This window comes from Chanodichthys erythropterus, chromosome 20 (genome assembly GCF_024489055.1).
Source record: "Chanodichthys erythropterus isolate Z2021 chromosome 20, ASM2448905v1, whole genome shotgun sequence".
Classification (NCBI taxonomy): Eukaryota; Metazoa; Chordata; class Actinopteri; order Cypriniformes; family Xenocyprididae; genus Chanodichthys; species Chanodichthys erythropterus.
The window spans coordinates 21075450-21096275 of record NC_090240.1 but is presented as its reverse complement, the minus strand read 5'-3'; the positions used below and the strand labels follow the sequence as shown (position 1 = coordinate 21096275).

Sequence of the window (20826 nt, the reverse complement as noted above, 5' to 3'; positions counted from 1 at the left end):
AGATAATGGGAATGTTTCTAACAGTCAGTGTAATTTTATGAAACAGGTGACACTGCCTCTAACTTGGGCAGTGCTGTCGACGAGCTAATGCGGCACCAGCCCACACTTAAAACGGACGCTACAACAGCCATCATCAAGGTAATGCAGCTAGTGCAACATTTTGACACATTGCCTTTAGAAATGCCCTTTTATTGCAGTGTTTTTTGCATATTTAAACTTACATTCTTTTCAAGACCTTGAATTTGATTACTGTCTTGACCTTTAACAGTTGCTAGAGGAGATCTGCAACTTGGGCCGATCGCCAGAGTACATCTGCCAGAAACCCTCCATACAGAAAGCAGACGGGACCGTCACGGTACCTCCAGCTCGATCAAACCATGCTGCAGAGGAGGCATCCAGTGAGGATGAGGAGGAGGAAGAGGCTCTACATACCTTTAGCCAACAGCAGGGGGAGCCAGAAAGCAACAGGCAGTTAGTGCATCAAAATAGCTTCTAGTATAGGGCAAGCGAGGAAATGTAATATTCCTCGCTTTTAATGCCATGTGTGAGAAATCAGTGTTGCTTTACATGTTAATAAATGGACCATTTTTAACAAATGAGTGTTTTTTTTTTTTTTACAGAGTGGTGGGAACAGAAGAGCGAATCCCCATTCCTCTTATGGATTACATCCTGAATGTGGTACGTGCTGACACAGACTATTTACATCTTGTCTTATTTATACTTCTTCAAACTGCCTATTCTGATTTAGTCTTATCGCATAAGCTCAGTTCATTGGGTGTTTATCAAAACGCATCAAGTCTGATAGTTTCCTTTCCAAGGACTGGAACTAAAATATGTGTTTGCTTTTAGATGAAATTTGTGGAGTCCATTCTGAGTAACAACACAACAGATGACCACTGTCAGGAATTTGTCAACCAGAAGGGACTCCTACCACTGGTGTCAATCCTTGGGCTGCCCAACCTGCCCATTGACTTCCCCACCTCTGCTGCCTGCCAAGCTGTGGCAGGAGTCTGCAAATCTATACTAGTAAGATTGACACCTACCTGAAGGATATACAGCAGTTTTCCTGTTTCAGGAATTTTCCAATAGATGCAGTGATATTTACTGTTGAATTTGATTCTTTTAACCCTTCTCTTTCTCACTGTTTCTTAGACTTTGTCCCATGAGCCGAAAGTTCTCCAGGAGGGTCTGTGTCAGTTGGACAGCATACTGTCTGCTCTGGAGCCTCTTCACCGGCCCATCGAGGTTCCTGGTGGCTCTGTTCTGCTCAGAGAACTGGCCAATGCAGGCCATGTCACAGACGCCACATTGTCAGCACATGCCACCCCACTGCTGCATGCCCTCACAGCGGCACATGCGTATATCCTCATGTTCGTTCATACCTGCAGAGTCGGACAGGTATGCACATAGGAAGCTGTTTGTAAACTTTTTCAATATTTAATTTGTAAATTTTCGATAATCAATTAATCTGTTGATTTTATTTCTTTGTTTTCAGAGTGAGATCCGTGCTATCTCAGTGAATCAGTGGGGATCTCAACTGGGTCTTAGTGTTCTGAACAAACTGAGTCAGCTCTACTGCTCTCTGGTGTGGGAGAGCACTGTGCTGCTGTCCCTCTGTACACCAAACAGGTTAGTACTTCTCTGATCTCGCACATGGTGAACAGACGTTTTACTAATCCACTATCAAAAGCGTTATCACAGCCTGTGAAAAGGGTCTAAAAAAAAATCATGTGCTACATCCTTTTCACCCCAACTTTACTGTTTAAGTAAATTATTCACTTGAAATAAAACTTTTAAAATTTGGTAAAATACTGTACAGTATAGAATTAGGCCAAATCTAAGAAGGTGGTTGTCCACTAACTGAAATGGAATGCTATTGTTTGTTTTCTTTTTTTTTTTTTTTTTTTTTTTTTGTAATTTTGTCTTGTGTCTTATTTTTCCTTCTTTTTTTTTTTTTTGCAGTTTGCCTCCTGGATGTGAGTTTGGTCAGGCCGACATGCAGAAACTTGTGCCTAAGGAGGATAAACCCTCCAGCAGCACAGCAGCTGCAGGCAGGAGAACTGGTAAAATACTGCAATTCTGCATTGTGACAATTCTGCATATAACATCGGTAACACTTTACAATAAGGTCTCATTTATTAACATTAGTTAATTTAACTAACTTGAATTAACAATGAGTGATACATTTGTTATAGTATTTATTCTTTGTTAATGTTAGTTAACAAACAGAACAGCTGGATTTTTTTTCATGTTAGTTCAGTGTATTGACTAACGTTAACACATACATGATTTTAATAATGCATTAGTAAATGTTGAAATTAACTTTAACTTTAAGATTAATAAGTGATGTAGAAGCATTAATTCTTAGTTCGTTAACTAAATTGAACTAATATTAACTAATGAAACCGTATTGTAAAGTGTTACCATAAAGTTTTTATAAAGCTCACTACCTTTCTCTGCCTCATTATTTGATGTGATTTTATAAGAAAGTTTTTTGGGAGGTTATTTTAGCTGCCAGTTTCTATAATTTATTTCCTCCTTTCTGCATCTCAGTTCCCTTTTTTCCCAGTTTATGGCCTTTTTTGCTGGTTTGCCTTTGCTTTTTCTTTTCTAAAGCCTTTTTCTCTCTACCAGCTGAGACTGAGACCCTGTCTGTGGGGGTAGATCCCTCTGCTCAGGGTTTGCTAGAAGGAATGGGCCTGGATGGAGACTCTCTCGCTCCCATGGAGACGGACGAGCCCACAGCCACTGACCCGAAGACCAAGTCCAAACTCACCCCTGCCATGGCAACACGTATCAAACAAATTAAGCCTCTGCTCTCAGGTTAGCAGTCTTAGCCACTTTATTTAGTTATTTACTGCCTACTCCTAAGTAAAATGAGAAACCATGAATAAAATTGCACCTTGTTTTTGACTTGCTATATTTCTTGCATATCTCCCCAGCCTCCTCTCGTTTAGGCAGGGCTCTGGCTGAGCTGTTCGGACTGCTGGTGAAGCTTTGTGTGGGCTCACCTGTCCGTCAGCGGCGCTCTCACCATACCACCAGCACAGGCACGGCCCCAACACCTGCAGCTCGGGCCACAGCGTCATCTCTTACTAAACTCCTCACCAAGGGCTTGAGCTGGCAGCCACCTCCCTACACGCCCACACCACGTTTCAGGTAAACACACCTGCAACTTTGTACCAAAGTTTACCCTATACTTCTGTTATAAACATAGCATTAATATTTTTTTAATGATAGTTTAGTAAAAGGAGCTGCCGTTAGTTAAGTGTAAACATACTTCCTTGTGCCTGAGCCTCGTCTTTCCTGGTGGTGTATAAAACTATCTGCTTCTCTGCCCTAATCAGGCTGACTTTCTTTATCTGCTCTGTTGGCTTCACCTCACCCATGTTGTTTGATGAGAGGAAATATCCATACCATCTGATGCTACAGAAGTTCTTCTGTTCTGGTGGCCATGATGCTCTGTTTGAGTGAGTAGACAAGGTTTTTTTTTTTCTTTCTTTTTGCTGTTCAATAGCCCATAGGCCCACCGGCATGGAAATTCTAAATCTTAGACCTTGGTGATTTGATCATAAGTGATAACCAAACCATTTTAACAGCGTTCATATTCTTTTATAATTAATTATATGCTGTAATTGTACTACATGTACTACATGGAGTATTTGTAAATTTAAAATACATTTTTAATACTGTAAGACCATTTAAAATGACTATTAAAGAGCATATAAAATTTTTAGCTATCCAAAAATATATTTTCTAGTTATTTTCAGCTATGAAAGTAAATTGCAAGATATTAATATTTAAATCTATATTATAGTTAGGTCTGTCTCGATATAAATTGTCACTACATGATTATCCTGGTCAAAAGAATTCACAATAATATTTTTATTATATTATGTTATCTATAGACATTTTTGAAAAATAAGGACATCAGTCAAATTAATCTTATTTTTTCTTTTTCATAAAAAAATAAAATCACTCAAAATATGAGTTAAGGAATATGTAGAGAGAGTTTGTAACAAAAGCATACAAAAAGAACTTACTGTTCATCTGCACTCCTGCAGACTGCATTCATCTTTATAAAAATCCAAAATTTTGGCTATGTCATCTCATCGACACGATTTTGTGTGGCAGTAGTGCCTAAACCTCATGCGCTATGACTGGTGGCAACCAGCATTGAAGTGGAATACCGCCACCTACTATGTTGGAGTCAACCAGATTACTAGTGCTAGTAATCTAGTGAGATTATCATAAGTATAGTATTAACATGATATCTATACATTTCATTTTTTAAACATCAGTTATATTGTCAATACTGTTATATTGCAACACCCCTAATAACAGTATAATACTTAATATATTTTTATAATTTCAAATTTAAAAAAAAAAAATCCTTCAGTAAATAATGCTGTATTGGATTTTAGTATTATAATTATTACTATAAGTAAGTAAAATGCTTCATGTTCATCAGGACATTTAATTGGGCCCTGTCCATGGGTGGTAAAGTACCCGTGTCAGAGGGCTTGGAACACTCTGAGCTGCCTGATGGGACGGGAGAGTTCCTAGATGCCTGGTTGATGCTAGTAGAGAAGATGGTGAACCCCAGCACAGTTCTGGACTCCCCACACTCTCTGCCCGCTAAAGTGCCTGGAGCAACAGTCAATGCCCCACAGTTCAGCGCCTTGCGCTTTCTCATTGTCACCCAGAAGGTAGGAATGCCATTTAATGTCATTATAAATTATATAAATAAACTTGAATTGTCATTAAGAATCAATTGTAATTTTTCATCCCTTGTTGTAGGCTGCATTCAGCTGTATTCGTAACCTATGGAACCGTAAGCCCTTGAAGGTCTATGGTGGACGCATGGCTGAGTCCATGCTGGCCATTCTGTGCCACATCCTACGAGGAGAACCTATCATCCAGGAGCGGCTCTCCAAAGAAAGAGAGGGCACGGCTCGGCCTGATGAGGAGAGCAGCTCCACAAGTGCTGGGGGGACAAGCAGCTCTTCAGGAACAGGGGGAGTAGTTGGAGAAGGAGCGCCTGGAAGTGCGAATGGAAGCTCTGCTGGAGGCTCTACAGAGGAGGGAAGCAACTCAACAACTCGCAGAGAGCCACAGGTCAACCAAGCTCAGCTCACTCAGGTAACGTCACTTCCTGTTTTAGGGCCCTATGAAATCTGTTATATTTTTTTTTCCTCAAATTCTTTTTTCTCCCTAATAAAAATTCTTATAATCAGAGAGGATGTCAATTAGTCAATTGAATTTATCAAAATTTTAAAGGGTTAGTTCACCCAAAAATAAAAATTCTGTCATTTATTACTCACCCTCATGTCGTTCCACACCCGTAAGACCTTCGTTAATCTTCGGAACACAAATTAAGATATTTTAATTGAAATCCGATGGCTCCATGAGGCCTCCATAGGGAGCAATGACACTTCCTCTCTCAAGATCCATAAAGGTACTAAAAACATAATTAAATCGGTTCATGTGGCTCAATATCGTCGCTTTATAATATTAATATTGAATCCCTGTTCTCACATGAACTGATTTAAATGTTTTTAGTACATTAATGGATCTTGAGAGAGGAAGTGTCATTACTCCCTATGAAGGCCTCACGGAGCCATCGGATTTCAACTAAAATATCTTAATTTGTGTTCCGAAGATTAACAAAGGTCTTAAAGGTGTGGAATGACATTATTTTCATTTTTGTGTGAACTAACCCTTTAACAATTAAATTTTTTTTCCAAGTAATTGGGGGTGGTTCGCGGGTGGATGAGAGAGAATTCGTTTTCAAGGACAACGCATTTCTATTCAGGGTAAACCAATCAAGGAAATCATATGCGTAGAGCACCTTCTAGTGGTCATTATATAAAATGCAAAGGAAACCCCCCCCCCCCATGAGAGATTGCTTAACTTAACAGCTTTAACTATAAATATACATAAGCTTAATAAAAAAATTATTCTGATGAGAGTTTTTTCAACAATGATGTAATGAAATAGTGACAGTTTTAGTTTGAAGGGAGTAAAACCTATGTTTACAGGCTATTAAAGAAATGTAATTTTGCCAAAGAACTTTTATTTCAGAAATTTATTTAAAAGCAGCCTACTTAAGTGTCATATGTTATGTCATCATGCTTAACACTGAGAATTTGAATAATTTTATCAGGTGCAGGTCAGAGAATATCGTAGGTTTGGGAAGTTGGTGGGTGGATGATTTATTTTTAACAGCGGATTTGGGTGATGTTAGAGCTGATCCCCACATCTCTAGTGCACATGCCCTTTAGAGTCCCCTTTAAAGTTCAGGTACAAGACTTTTTCTTTGTTCAGTTTGCACACTGAACATGGGTTGGAGCTCTTAATTTTCAACTCTCAAAGTGCACCAGACTAATGCATTTATCTTTTAAAATGCACAACATTTCTTCCAGGGGAGCATGCCCCCGGATCCCCCTATAGGGACAGAGGTTCAACCACCACAGAGAAAACACAATCCTGTGGGAAACACTGTATATATATGATAGTGTTCTCAAAACACAAATCTTATTCTCTTAATATTAAATAACCTAAAATACATCCTTCAGGATTCTGATCAGGATTGTACCACCTCTGCCTCATTTTGAGCCAGGAAAAACCCTGGAAGTTTTAATTTTTCTGGATTCTGTCTTGTATGATTTAATACAAATTTATTATCAGAAATGGTGATAATCAAATGAATCCATACATCTTTAAATGTAAATAATCTTTTATAAGCAAATTGAATTTGAACAATTCTTACGTTTTTGGCAAAAATGTGGTGCACAACAGTTTGCTGTTTAAATTAAAACATTGAAAAGAAAAATTGTTTATTCCTTAAATATATTTTTAATAAACTGTATTACTGTATTATAATACTGTATATAATATTGTTATTATTACTTTAAGAAATGCATTCTACTGGACAATAGTATTGTGAAGAAGACAAACCACTTATTTACACAGACACATGCAGAACATCCAGAATTCATATTTCAATAGCAGTCTTTTTGGGGTTTATTCACAGACACTAATCCATATAATGATTAAATATACAGTAATCCCATTTTGATTAAATGTACAGCTCTGCTTTTGATTTATTCATCCAGTTGTTGCCAAATTCTATAACATTCTGCAGTATACAGTAAATTCCTTTTTTATGAGTGGTTCCGTAATTCTGTCCATGTTTTCTGCATCACAGAAATCATAGGACCCTATTGTCGTTTGTTGACATGCCTTATGAGGTCTTTGTGTTGTAATTAAAGACATATCTAATATCTGAAGAGAGCTATTAGCCATTGCTAACCATCCACATCTGACCTCCTTCACAGCTAATGGACATGGGCTTCTCCAGAGAGCATGCAATGGAGGCTCTGCTGAACACCAGCACTATGGAACAGGCCACTGAGTACCTGCTCACACACCCTCCACCACTCCTCAGCGCAGCTGTCCGAGTAAGAACCTAACGCAGACAAAACCCTGTCTCTTTCTCTCATACACACACACACACACACAAGCACACACAGACAGGATGCACACACGAGGTATAAGTTAGTGTAGTCACTGTGAGCTTTGTTTCTGTAGGAGTTCACCATGTCTGAAGAAGACCAGATGATGCGGGCCATTGCCATGTCTCTAGGTCAAGAAGTTAGCATGGAGCAGCGCTCAGACTCACCTGAGGTGGGCACCCACGCACTCATTATTACATCACTTAAATAGGAATTAATGATTAGCACAGCATAGGTCACCTCACCTGCCTACTTCACATCTTCTTCAGCAAGCTTTCTCTGCCTTTGAACAGACACACACCAGTCACACCCCTGTTACTTTTTGTCTGTAGGAAGCAGCTCGCCGGCGTGAGGAGGATGAAAGGAGAGCAAGGGAGCGGGTAGAAGAGGAAGAAGCACGTTGTCTGGAGCGCTTCCTAGAAGCTGAACCTCTAGACACCACAGAGTTACATTCCTTCACAGACTCAATGCTGCCTGGATGCTTCCACCTGCTCGACGAGCTGCCGGACACAGTCTACCGCCTCTGTGATCTGCTTATGACTTCTATTAAAAGGAATGGCCCTGAATACAGAGACCTCATCCTCAGACAGGTGGTCAATCAGGTCAGTATGCACGTATATGCTCACAGGTATAGGAATTTGTAAAATGTACATTTTTCACAGGTTAAAGGGTTAGTTCCCCAAAAAATTTAATTTCTGCACTGTCTTTTACAATGTAAACAGCGTAGGAGAATGACAGTAGAGAGAAGAAATTGTTGAATAAAGTTTTGTTTTTGCTCACAAAAAGTATTCTCGTCGCTTAATAACATTAAGGTTGAGCAACAGTACTTACGTTGACTATTTTAATGATGTCTTTACTACTTTTCTGGACCTTGAATGTGGTAATTACATTGCTTTCTATGGAGGATAATAAAAAACAAACAAAACAACAAAAAAATCTTAATTTGTGTTCAGAAGAGGTCTTACGGTTTTGGAACGACTTGTGGGTGAACTAACACTTTAAAGTTGCTTTGTTTCATTTGCTGTACAAAGGAAATTTGCAGTATTTGCTGGAAATGATATAGTTATTAGAATTATTCAGGCTAGTTAAAGGGCATGCTTAATAAATACAATCTTTAGTGCTGCTCCTACAAAGCTTTCTGGTAGGCTGCATACTTGGTTTTAAGTTACAACCATGGTGTGCTTTAGATCCTATCCTCAGCTGTATGTTTGTGTATATTTACAAAGGTGTGGGAGGCCGCTGACGTGTTGATAAAGGCTGCAGTGCCGCTAACCACCAGCGACACCAAGACGGTTTCTGAGTGGACGAGACAGATGGCGACCCTCCCCCAGGCCTCCAACCTGGCCACCCGCATCCTGCTGCTCACGCTGCTCTTTGAGGTACATGGTCTGCTGCACACATCATCACTGTTTATTTATACACCATCCTCTAAAAGTACTGGAGGATCTGTATTGACAAGAAAATACACCCACTGCACTGCTCTGACGGAAATGTGTCGTGCTCTGTTCCACAGGAGCTGAAACTCTCATGTGCTCGGGTGGTGGAGAGCAGTGGTGTCTTGACTGTGCTGATTAAGCTGTTGGAGGTGGTGCAGCCCTGTCTGCAAGCTGCCAAAGAGCAGAAGGACATCCAAACACCCAAGTGAGTCCCTGTCCTTGCCCTGTCTGCATGACTGATCAGTTTGCGCTCAGACATCAGCATTCCTAGAAAGATCTGCTGACCCAAGCATGTTTGAAACGGAGTAGCAGTATTAGTTTATATGGGAATAATATGTTTGAGGCCTTATTCAATACTATAGCATTTTTTTAATGTAATTTGGTATGTAAAATGTTTTCCATGTCACTTCAACGGAAGCCTATGTTTTTATCTGTAGATGGATCACCCCTGTGCTCCTGCTTATTGACTTCTATGAGAAAATGGCTGTATCGTCCAAGCGAAGAGCTCAGATGAATAAGGTTGGTGCCAAATAAAGTATAAAGACTGTTCAAAAAAATTGTAAAATGTGAATATGGCAACAGTGAACATAGAGGTGTTATATTCATTTTATTCTTAATTATCTTAGTACCTGCAGCCCAATGGGAATAACTGGCGCTGGTTTGACGACCGTTCAGGCCGCTGGTGCAGCTACAGTGCAAGTAATAACAGCACCATCGACTCTGCCTGGAGGGCTGGAGAGACCAGTGTCCGCTTCACTGCTGGCCGCAGGAGATACACTGTTCAGTTCAACACCATGGTGCAGGTAACCGCTACAACATGGATGTGGATCTGATGGAAATTTGATATATGTATGATTATGTCCATACTGCATGAGTAATATATATTACTCCAATGTATTTTTATTTTATTTTTCCCAGGTGAATGAGGAGACTGGGAACAGACGACCAGTTATGTTGACGGTACAGCGGGTGCCACGGATTCCCAAGACCACAAAATCTGGAAGTGTTACTGATACAGAGAGAGAAGAGAGTGAACAGAGAGCAAAGACTGAGGAAACACAGACTGATACAGGTAGAGAAACTGCAAGCATGTTTATTTTAAACATTTTACATGAGTTTCATCCATTGTTTTGAAACATTTAGTGCTGCTTTTTTGTTTTTTTTGGGAGGGGGTTGGCAAGGAATGAAATAATTCTACATAATTATTTGATTAATTATAGTTTATAATGTCGAATAATTATAATTCATTAGTGTTCAGGATTTGTGTGAGTGTATAATATTAAGGGTCTTTTGCACAGGAGGAACCTTTTCATAGTTCCTAGTACTATTGGTGGAAGTACCTGGATTTTGCTGTGTTAGATCTAAAATCCTTCTTAGTTCCTGCAGTGCTAAGAACTCCTTTTGGAAGAGCTAAATTAGCTCCAACTTCAGAGTTTATAGCCTACACAGTTTATAGCCTATATATTCACTCCACAAACTAACATCAACCACACGGCAAACGCTAATACTTTTTCATATACGGTCTTCTTTCTTTGTATAACAGTTCTATCTAATATATTAGACAAGCTGTTAAACACATCGTAAACTAATGAAAACGACCCTAGGGGAACTATCAGTTCTCGGGGAATCATCCTGGTGGCTAGTTCCTAGAACTACCTGGTGTGAAAGTGTGTTTTTTATATATAAAATATATTTTATATATAAAATATAAATTTCCTTATGGCCTTTTCAGATTCCAGCTCTGTGGCTGTGGAAATGGCACCTCCTAAAGAAGAGTCGGAGCAGAAGGATTCAAGCACAGCAGCTCCTTCTGCCCTTCAAGACCCCTCTGGTTCCAGTGGTATTGTTGTACAGGGCATGACGGAGGACATGATCACCATTTTGATCCGCGCCTGTGTCAGTATGATCAGTGTTCCTGTGGACCCGGACACTTTGCACGCCACCTTGCGGCTCTGTCTTCGTCTCACACGTACACACAATTACGCCATGATGTTTGCAGAGCTCAAGAGCACCCGCATGATCCTGAACCTCACGCAGAGCTCAGGTTTCAATGGCTTCACCCCACTGGTCACTCTGCTCTTCCGCCACATCATAGAGGACCCAGCCACGCTGCGGCACACTATGGAGAAGGTGCATATTCACTTAAAAGCTACGTTTATCTTATCTTAGGTGTATTATCGGAAATAATGTATCCTTATTTCATTGTTACTTGCTCACTGTCTTTTCTCAGGTGGTACGATCTGCCGTCACCAGTGGTGCAGGAAGCACTACTTCAGGTGTGGTGTCAGGTAGTCTGGGCTCCAGGGAGATCAACTACATTCTACGTGTCCTCGGGCCAGCGGCCTGCCGCAACCCGGAGTGCTTTACGGAAACTGCCAAGAGTTGCATTCGAATCGCTCTCCCTGCCCCAAGAGGTGCTGGCACTGGTATGGTGGAAAATCTCCCAGAGATCCTCCCTAAAAAGTCATATATCAGCATATATGGTAACACTTTACAATAAGGTTCATTAATTAAACATTTAATTAATGTATTAACTAACATGAACTAACCATGAGCAATACATTTGTTACTGTATTTACTAATCTTCATTAATGTTGGTTAATGAAAATACAGTTGTTCATTGTTTGTTCATGTTAGTTCACAGTGCATTAACTAATGTTAACAAGATTTAATAATGTATTAGTAAATGTTGAAATTAAGATTAATAAAGATTAATAATTCTGTTCATTATTTGTTCATGTAATCTAATATAGTTAACTAATGTTAAATAATGAACCTTATTGTAAAGTGTTACTGCATATATTGTTTTTTTTAAGCCAATTGCCTGATCACAGTCTCTCTCCATTAATCAGCCTCAGATGATGAGTTTGAGAACTTCAGAATTAAGGGCCCAAATGCTGTCCAGCTAGTGAAGACCACACCCCTGAAGCTGTCCCCACTGCCCTCCATACCAGAGACAATAAAAGAGGTCATCTACGACATGCTGAATGCCCTAGCAGCGTATCACGCTCCAGAAGAGGGTAAGAAATCTCATCAGACAGAAAAATGAGAGCATGCTTGTATTTAGTTCACGGTCCAGATCTATCAAACTGTCATCTCTCATCAACATCCACTTTCTCTTAATGCTCGGGGTCCATTTGGGTTTGTTTATGTGTAGCAGAGAGAGGAGAGGAGCGGGCAGCCGCAGTACCAGGGAGTCAAGACCTTTGTCAGATCCTGCAGGATGTCGGTGATGATGTCTACCAGCAGTACAGACTCACCAGACAAGGCAGTGATTTTGACTCACAGTCTGCCTTCCACATCAATGTAAGAGTCAGCATGTTTTTATGTTTTATGTATGTTTTGTGTGTTGCATCAGTTATCATAGAATATCATAATTACAATCATTACTGCTAATATTTATTCCGCTTCCCAAAACTTTAGTGAAACTTGCCCTGCACTGTGTATGCTACATTAATGATAATCAAATTTTGTGGCTTATTGCAGAGAGATGCGTTTTTACGTGTCTAAGTAAATGGACATGTGCTTTCTGGTTGACTAGTGAAAAAAATTGTACTTTGAAACATGAACTCAAAACACTTTGTCCGCTACATAGCAACATCCTATCAACCATCCAGATAGCAACTTCTTGATTTTGTAATTTGACGAATTTGTTTAAAACATGGACAAATAGGAAGTAAACACTGTAATCAATATACAATGTCGTTAGCCTCATAGCATAATTGCCCAGATCATATTTCAAAGGCAGATATCACAGTTTGGCCAAAAAATGACTTAGGCATTAATGCTATGAGGCTAACAATGTGCTCTTTAACTGGTTTACACAAGTTTTTGATTTGTGGATTGTGGTCTTTTTTTATAGACAGAACTCCATAGAATGGGCATTTTTGTGTGTTTGCACTGTGATGTTTGGTTCTTAGTGCTGTTAAAATAAAAGTCTCACTCACAACACTTATTGGCCAAACAAAAAGCTATTGACCTATGCCGGTAATAAAAAAAAAAAAAAAAAAAAAGCCAAATAGGGACCGATATATCTGTTGACCACTATTCTTTCGCATATTTTTTCCTGCTCTAGTGCCATGGCATTAGTTTTGCATGGGCAAGCACTACTTGCATTTTCTGAACAAAATGTTCAAATCTAGTTCAAGTTTATCTGCTCTGAGATACACGAGTATCCCAAATGTATGTGTACTATAATAGGCTCAGAAATGTGGGATTTGCATTAACAGTGGGTGTTAATTATACTCTATCAGACTCAGGTGTTTGCTGCAGATGGTGCCGTTGCAGAATCCTCCCAGTCTGGAACACCACAGGGAGAAGGTGAACACACACACACAGCTCAAAACCTTTCTTTATACAGTAACCATATATTTCTCACTTTGCTGGTTCCTTGATTTGCCCTTGTAAATTTGTCCTGTCATTATTTTTCCTATGTCCCTAGCCTCTACGCCTGAGGAAATGCGTGAGGAGAAAAAGGAGCAGGAGGGAGAGAAGGGAGCTTCTTCAGAGGAGAGCCGAGCTGCTAAAGCTAAGGCCAGCAAACCCCTGATGCCTACATCCACCATCCTGAGGCTGCTGGCAGAGTTGGTGCGGTCATATGTTGGCATCGCTACTCTCATCACCTCTTACAACTACACAGCTGGCCAGTCAGAGCTCATTAAGGAGGTGAGCCATATTTGAGTTGAGATGCCTGGTCAATGTTTCACTTTCAACTTCTGTCATTGTTTTTCAAGAACTTGAGCTTCTTTATGCAATTTATACTTGATTCCTGATTGCTTTGAACACTTCTCCTTGTCTATAAAAGACATTATTTCAGTGCACTTGTAAAGTCCATTTTGTTTTTTTACATTTGTCATGTAACATTTGTTACCATATATATGTACAGGATTGCAGTGTGCTGGCATTTGTTTTGGACCACTTGCTCCCACACACCCAGAACTCAGAGGACAAGGACACTCCTGCCCTTGCGCGTCTTTTCCTGGCCAGCCTTGCTGCAGCTGGCACAGGCACCGATGCCCAGGCGGCCCTGGTCAATGAAGTCAAGGCCGCTCTGAGTCGAGCATTGGGCATGGCAGAGGGCACAGAGAAACATGCCCGGTCAGTCTAGCTGCCTAGTCGCTATACCAAACTGATGTTTAAACAATTAAGATATCTAGAACATATATACTTAATTAGATACATAAAGCTTAACTAAACTTTTGACTTTTCTCTCTTTGCAGCTTGCAAGCAGTTATGTGCATCATCAGCACCATTATGGAGTCGTGTCCCTCCACCTCGAGCTTCTACAGCACAGCCACAGCCAAGACCCAGCACAACGGGATGAACAATATTATCCGACTCTTTCTGAAGAAAGGCCTTGTAAATGACCTTGCCCGTGTGCCTCACAGCCTTGATCTATCCAGGTAACTCATAATACTACTAATAATAAATATTTAAACTAGTATTATATTAGGCATCAGTGTTTGTGTACCCCACCCCATCCCAACATTGGTTGATTGCCAAAATTTATTAATTTTCTTTTTCTTCTCATTGCTGTTCTTGGTTTCTTGCAGTCCCAACATGGCAAACACAGTAAATGCTGCTTTGAAACCGTTGGAAACACTGTCACGAATCGTGAACCAGCCCAGCAGCCTGTTTGGTGGTAAAGGGGGGTCTAGCAAGAACAAGACAGAGCATGATGCTGTTGGCACCGTCAGGGACAGCAACAGCAACACCCAGGATCCAGGTAACCCTAAAATGTTTCAATGCATTGATCATTTTAACTTGCATCATAGCATGGTTTCAGTGGCCTTACTGAATTGTGTGTGTTTGTAATGGCTGGTATTGTCTAAAGGAGAGGCTGGCGAGGCAGAGCCAGTAGAGAATCGTGACCGTGGTCAAGCCACAGATTCTGACCTGATGGATGGAGAAACCGAGGGAGACACTGTGGTCATTGCTGGACAGCCTGAGGTGCTGAGCACTCAAGCCATGCAGGTTAGAGAAACAGCAGTTTGTGGAACTGTTCTCTCAGTTGATGAATATGAAAATCCTCCTCCAGCTTAACAATGTTTGTTATTCATATTTGCTTGTAGGTGGAGAATGAGTTGGTGGATTTGATCGATGAACTTTTAGAGAGGGATGCAGGAACTGTTAATAGCACCATCATTGGTAAGTGATTTATTTGATTCCTGGCCAGATATGGAAGCGATACAGAGTTGGTTATGCACGTTTGATTCGGTTTTGCTGTTAATTAGTGGGTCGTTCTGGAGAGGATGAGTCTCAAGAGGATGTGCTGATGGATGAGGCTCCTTCCAATATGAGTCAGGCCTCCACTCTCCAAGCTAACAGAGAGGGTAGGATGTGAATCTCATGTATTCTCTCTTGGAGCTTATGACAACAACCCATAAATGGTATAGCCTACTCATTGGGCCTGGTAGAGAGGTGGTGTGTCCTGTGAATTTTAGGGTCTCCATCTGAAACTCAAACATCATTTCTATAAAAAAAAAAAAAAAATTCTATTTGTACTATTTATGTAGTTTTTAATACCTGAGATTTGTTTAATTTAATAGACTACATATTAGTGCTTAAAGAAAATCAACAACAGACCCATGTAAGTGAGCTAAAAGGTCATTTACAACTGTTAAAAAAAGTTTTGTTTTACGCTGGGAATGTTTTGTGTGAAGTTTCTTAAATCTGTCTTGGGGAAAATCCTGCAGTCATTTTGTTGTCTTTGCTGATTTAGACTCTATGAACATTCTTGAGCCAGAAGATGAGGAGCACACACAGGAGGAAGACTCCAGCGGTAGCAATGAGGATGAGGATAGTCAGGATGAGGAGGAAGAGGAGGAGGAAGAAGAGGAGGAAGACCAGGTAATAGTTATTTAAAAAGCCATAAAAAACTCTGAAGAGGGTGTTCTGTTCTCAACTTATCTGCCCTGCTCGTTATCCTTAGGATGATGAAGAGGGAGATGAGGATGACGATGATGAAGGCTCAGAGATGGAACTGGATGAAGATTTTCCTGACATCAATGCCGCCCCACACATTCGTTTTGAGAGATTCGACCGAGATGATGACCTCATCATTGAGTTTGATAACATGTTCTCCACATCTGGTAAATCATTTGTATTTTAATATCTTTCAGCTACTATACATTTATTCTTTCTTTCTCTCTCTCTCGGCCATAAGATTTTTTTTCTTTTCTTTTGACCTAATGTGTCACATGCACTCTTTCTGTCTTTGTACACTTTAGCTGACATCCCTCCCTCACCAGGAAATATCCCCAGCTCCCACCCTCTGATGGTACGTCACGCTGACCACGGCTCGCTGACGCTGGGGGGTGCAGGCACCAGCAGCAGATTGGCTCAGGGCATGGGACGCAGTCAACGCTCTCTCCGCCAGCTCACGGCCAACACAGGCCACACTATTCATGTACATTACCCTGGCAACCGTCAGCCCAACCCTCCTCTCATCTTGCAAAGGTAAGTCCTTCTTTAATTAACTTGTTTTTTCCTTCCTTTCCTCCAGTTATCTAAAGATATTTGAAATTATACACTTCACAGTGGTGCAGAAATTTGCATAACCTCATCTTTAAAGTTGATTCTGTCCCCCCCCCTTAAAAAAAACATGGCAAACATCATAAATGAGGCTCAAATTGCAGTTCTTTTTGGTGCCACTTGCGGCACAAACATTAGACACTTCAACTCCTTTTTTGTGTATGTGTCTCAGATTATTGGGCCCCAGTGCTGCAGCTGATATCTTGCAGCTGTCAAGCTCTCTGCCTCTGCAGTCTCGCGGTCGTGCCCGTCTCCTGGTGGGTAACGAGGATGTGCACATTATTGCCCGTTCGGACGATGAACTGCTGGATGACTTCTTCCATGAGCAGAGCAGCACAGGAGGACAAGCTGGTGAGTCTGCCACTGAGGCGCTGCTTTACATTAACAAGTACAGATGCACCTGCTAAACCCTTGTGTTCTGCAGGCACCCTTTCAAGTATCCCAACCGCCTTAACCAGATGGACTGATGAGTGTAAAGTCCTGGATGCCGAGAGCATGCATGACTGTGTGGCAGGTGAGACCATCTCAAAATTAATTTCCTAGCATCTGTTGTTTAGCTTGCACTGCAAGAAGAAAAAACTGAGTGTATGTGAAATGACAAGTCTTGTGCTTGGTCTCTCAGTGGTGAAGGTCCCCATACTGCAGCACCTGGAGAGCTTGCGTGATGAAGAGCTGGAGGAACGCAGGGAGAAGAGGAGGAGACAGTTGGCAGAGGAAGAGGAGACTGCCAAGCAGAATGAGAGTTCTGCAGCGGGAGAGGAGACCCGGGAGCAGAGCCTGGTAAAAGCTAAATGTGAACAATTGAAGAGAGAAAATAAAGTGTGTAGCATAAAGGCTGTGACACACCAATTTGACGTCAAAAAAATAGCGGTGACAAAAGCTGACTGTTGTTGCCTCACATTGGTTGTGTCTGGGCCAAAAAACTGCCTTTGAACGCACACACCAAAAGAGCTACAGGCAACTGCCAACTAGCTTATGTATTCCGTGTCTGCGTGTAAAGCCGAGTTCAGACTGCACGATTTTCAAAGTAGTCGGGTCACTGTTCTTTTCACACTGCATGACTATCTTGGCCAGCATTCAGTCGCTGCTGTGTTCACACTGCACGATGGATCAGCAACAGAAGGTTTCACACTGCATGACTTTACAAAAGGAAGAATCGCCGACAACTCTGTCTGGCACGCAAACAACGTTTCACAACCAAGCATGTGCGAGATGTGACAAGGAAACCACGCAATATCACGCAAGACCGGAGTTCTCACGTGAGACTGGGATTATTATTAAAAACGGTAGCCCTCAAGGAGCTTGCAATACGAATTGCCTGTGTGCTGATTTGCAGTTAAAACAAGAAAAAGAAAATAAGAATATGGAGGAGGAAATGGTTGGGGAGACGCGAGGAACAAGGATTGTGTGTTCTGCAACGAGAGTGGTCTATAACTCCTCCCCGAACTCCCCACTGCTCTGTATCTCGCTCTCATTGGCTGTAGTTCATCGCCGATGTACACTTTTCACACAGCAGGACTTTCAATCGCCGACAGGTCCAGATATTTAGCATGCCAAATATCTCACGGGCGTCGGTGACTCGTCTGCGATTCTCTCAGATCGCTTCTTTGCTCATTCACACTGCGTGATTGTCACTCGCGTGAACGAGCACTGATTTGCCTGTGATTTCGGGCATTTGTTGGCGATTTCTCAACCTGTCGGCGAGCCAAAATCGTGCAGTCTGAACTCTGCTTAAGGAAATAGCCATTTATATCAATAGTAAAATTTATATCACTTTTAATCAATTAATGTGTCCTTGCTGAATCTTACTGACCCCAAACTTCTGAATGGTTCTGTATTGATAATGTGAAATTCTTTTTTGTTTAATGTGAAGCAGCTGTTATTGTGCCGATGCCACTCTTAATATTTATGAATTCTCTTTTTGATCTTTCTTTTTTTTTTTAATTTTTTTTTTTATATACATTACAGTGATATGATTTCGGTCAGACCATCCAATAGTAATTGAATTTAATCAGTATTGATTTATGGCAGGGCCAGGTAGAGGTCTGCATTCCTGCAGACCGCAGGACTAATCAGATTGCTTGCGGCGCTGGATTAAATTTCTGAATGAAAGACTAGCGGTCGGTACCTCTTGTGTACTTTGGACGGTAGCAGGCTTTGACAACAGCGATGCTTGAACTTGAAGTGAACAGAACTTTCTGCAGTGGTGGCTTTTAGTTCCCTGGCGTTCGTTTTGGTACTGAAACTGTCGTCAGTCAGACATTCTGTTCTTGCATTTATTGTAAAAAAAAAATGAATAATGATATTGCAGAATAGCTAGCAAGCAAACAGTTTTTTTTTTTTTTGTTTTTTTTTTTATTTATAATTTTGAGTGACAGATGTCGTACTTAATTTTGCCTATTTTTTTTCTTTTTTCTCCTTTTTTTTTTTTTTTTTTTTCCCTCCCATAAGTAAAACTACTTGTATAGCCAGTAATTTATATTTGCTATCCCCAATCATTCTCTTTCTTTAGGGGAAATTTAAATGTGAGATTCTGGAAATTAGATCTAAATTTAGCAGGGTCGGTCGGGTCGAGAAGAACATCATTCTAAGCAGATAGTGGGTGAACACAGTGAATTTTAAGTGGGTGCGGGTGGGTACGGAATAGAACCTAATGGGAGCTAGATGAAAAAACAGTTCCATGCAGACTACTACAGCCAGGGCACAGGTTACATCCCTAATTTATTGTGAATTTCACAGTAAGAGTGGATTAATTGTTGCTTTTATTTCCCACAGGGCTCTGGGATTGGAACAGTCAATGGAGCTGCAGAGAATGCTGCAGGTAATAACATTGCATGTTTGTGCTTTATATATTTATATGTATGTTATTGTTAATTGCTGTTTCATTGAGCATACAAATGCAAGTCAAACAGTGTTTTGTTTCTGAAATGTGAAAATGTGAAGAACTTGGGTTCTGGATGGGTTCTTCTGTGGGCTGTGGGATGAGGTAGTAGTTTGTATAGTTTTAGGATCACACCAGATCTGGGAGATAACTATACAGTCTACTGTCTTTCCCACGGTAACCGCTTCGACAACTGGATGATCTTCCTGCCTACCTTCATCGCTGTGGCAACTGCTGCTAGGCAACAATCATCTGCTCAATCAAACAATGTTTCTAGGCAACTGCTCTATTATTTATAGGTTTGCATCTACATGAATTGCATTCATCACATTACTGTCAATATGAACACATCTACATTATTTGTTTATTTTTTGCCTGTGGCTATATGTTTGAATGCAGTTATCTCTAGTTGTATAAGCCTACAGTGGCTGTGTTGTGGTGAGGTAGTAAGTTGTGTTGTTGTTGGGGATCAGTATAGTGTGGCCCTTGAAGGAGATAACTATACAATTTACTGCCTTCCTCACTGCAGACCCTCAATCAACAATGTCCTGCCTTTGCCATAACTTCAACAACTGAGCTACAATATCATTTATCAGGTTTATCTAACTGAAGTGATTTCTCATTTCTTCTCTTCACTCTGTTATCTGGTCAGAAGGAGAACAGGCCCAGAGTGGGGTGTCCTCCTGTCTAGACCCTCCTCGCACCTCTGAGGGTTTCCTCACAGCCCCCCCATCAGGAGAAGTCACCCCAACCACCCCTGCCCCCCACGAGCAAGCCCTTGTATCTCTGGAAACAGCCATCAGTCAGCAGGTGCACCAGCCAATCACAGAGCTGCTGCTGGCTGACTCTAGTCCTGACTCTCACGGAGCCTTGGCTGGGGCGGGGCTTCCCCAGCTCTCAGCACCTGATAGGGCGAATTGTGAGGCAGAAGCATCTCAGATGGAAATGTCACCTGCACCCACTATTGGTGAGAGAGGAGGAGGAGCATTGGATGCAGTCAGGGAAGGTAGATTAACTTTGAATCCTGTAAAATTAGATTTTACGCACTGTGCTTCGTTGGAGTGCCTCAAAATGATTTTTAAAGAGGCTGAGCCTTTATCAAAATTGTTGTATAATCCCACTGCATTCTACATGCAACTACTGCATGTACGTTTCCTACTTTTTGCATTGCATTTGTTTGAAAAATGTAAACATGAGATGTTGAGTTTATTTTCCCTGCTGTCTTTGTCTCAGCTTCTCTCAGTCCAGATATAGCTGAAAGCTCAGAGCCTGTGCCAGTGGGTGTGTCTCAGCTTGAGGGTTCACCCATGGATACGAGCAGTCCCGCCTCAGGAACACAGGAAGAGCCAGCTGCCAGCTCCGCTCCCCCCAATCACATGTCTCAGGAACTGTCAGGAAGTGGTGACAGTGGCCTCACAGACAGGCAAACAGATGCAGAAACAGGGTGAGTATTTGAACC

At 41.1% G+C, this 20826-nt stretch overlaps 1 protein-coding gene across 10 annotated transcripts in view; it reads left to right on the top strand.

The window, feature by feature from the left end:
• Positions 1-20826, top strand: part of huwe1 (HECT, UBA and WWE domain containing E3 ubiquitin protein ligase 1) — a 45517-nt gene that overhangs the window by 10254 nt on the left and 14437 nt on the right. For 6 of the 10 annotated variants that reach the window (XM_067372097.1, XM_067372098.1, XM_067372089.1 and 3 more), the window contains exons 21-61: positions 47-138; positions 269-471; positions 621-678; positions 850-1026; positions 1153-1398; positions 1496-1629; positions 1963-2063; positions 2635-2823; positions 2943-3159; positions 3348-3470; positions 4472-4709; positions 4801-5142; positions 7341-7463; positions 7594-7689; positions 7850-8119; positions 8744-8896; positions 9031-9158; positions 9391-9472; positions 9580-9756; positions 9872-10025; positions 10686-11083; positions 11184-11379; positions 11806-11973; positions 12111-12259; positions 13207-13273; positions 13395-13618; positions 13839-14050; positions 14173-14355; positions 14506-14678; positions 14787-14926; positions 15025-15100; positions 15187-15285; positions 15675-15802; positions 15885-16044; positions 16183-16411; positions 16659-16837; positions 16911-17000; positions 17109-17266; positions 19262-19307; positions 20020-20373; positions 20601-20811. In XM_067372097.1, the coding sequence (XP_067228198.1) occupies positions 47-138; positions 269-471; positions 621-678; positions 850-1026; positions 1153-1398; positions 1496-1629; positions 1963-2063; positions 2635-2823; positions 2943-3159; positions 3348-3470; positions 4472-4709; positions 4801-5142; positions 7341-7463; positions 7594-7689; positions 7850-8119; positions 8744-8896; positions 9031-9158; positions 9391-9472; positions 9580-9756; positions 9872-10025; positions 10686-11083; positions 11184-11379; positions 11806-11973; positions 12111-12259; positions 13207-13273; positions 13395-13618; positions 13839-14050; positions 14173-14355; positions 14506-14678; positions 14787-14926; positions 15025-15100; positions 15187-15285; positions 15675-15802; positions 15885-16044; positions 16183-16411; positions 16659-16837; positions 16911-17000; positions 17109-17266; positions 19262-19307; positions 20020-20373; positions 20601-20811 (6943 nt within the window). The remainder of the gene's footprint in view (positions 1-46; positions 139-268; positions 472-620; positions 679-849; positions 1027-1152; positions 1399-1495; positions 1630-1962; positions 2064-2634; positions 2824-2942; positions 3160-3347; positions 3471-4471; positions 4710-4800; positions 5143-7340; positions 7464-7593; positions 7690-7849; positions 8120-8743; positions 8897-9030; positions 9159-9390; positions 9473-9579; positions 9757-9871; positions 10026-10685; positions 11084-11183; positions 11380-11805; positions 11974-12110; positions 12260-13206; positions 13274-13394; positions 13619-13838; positions 14051-14172; positions 14356-14505; positions 14679-14786; positions 14927-15024; positions 15101-15186; positions 15286-15674; positions 15803-15884; positions 16045-16182; positions 16412-16658; positions 16838-16910; positions 17001-17108; positions 17267-19261; positions 19308-20019; positions 20374-20600; positions 20812-20826) is intronic. The other 4 variants (XM_067372094.1, XM_067372092.1, XM_067372095.1 and 1 more) reach the window with 4 other exon arrangements.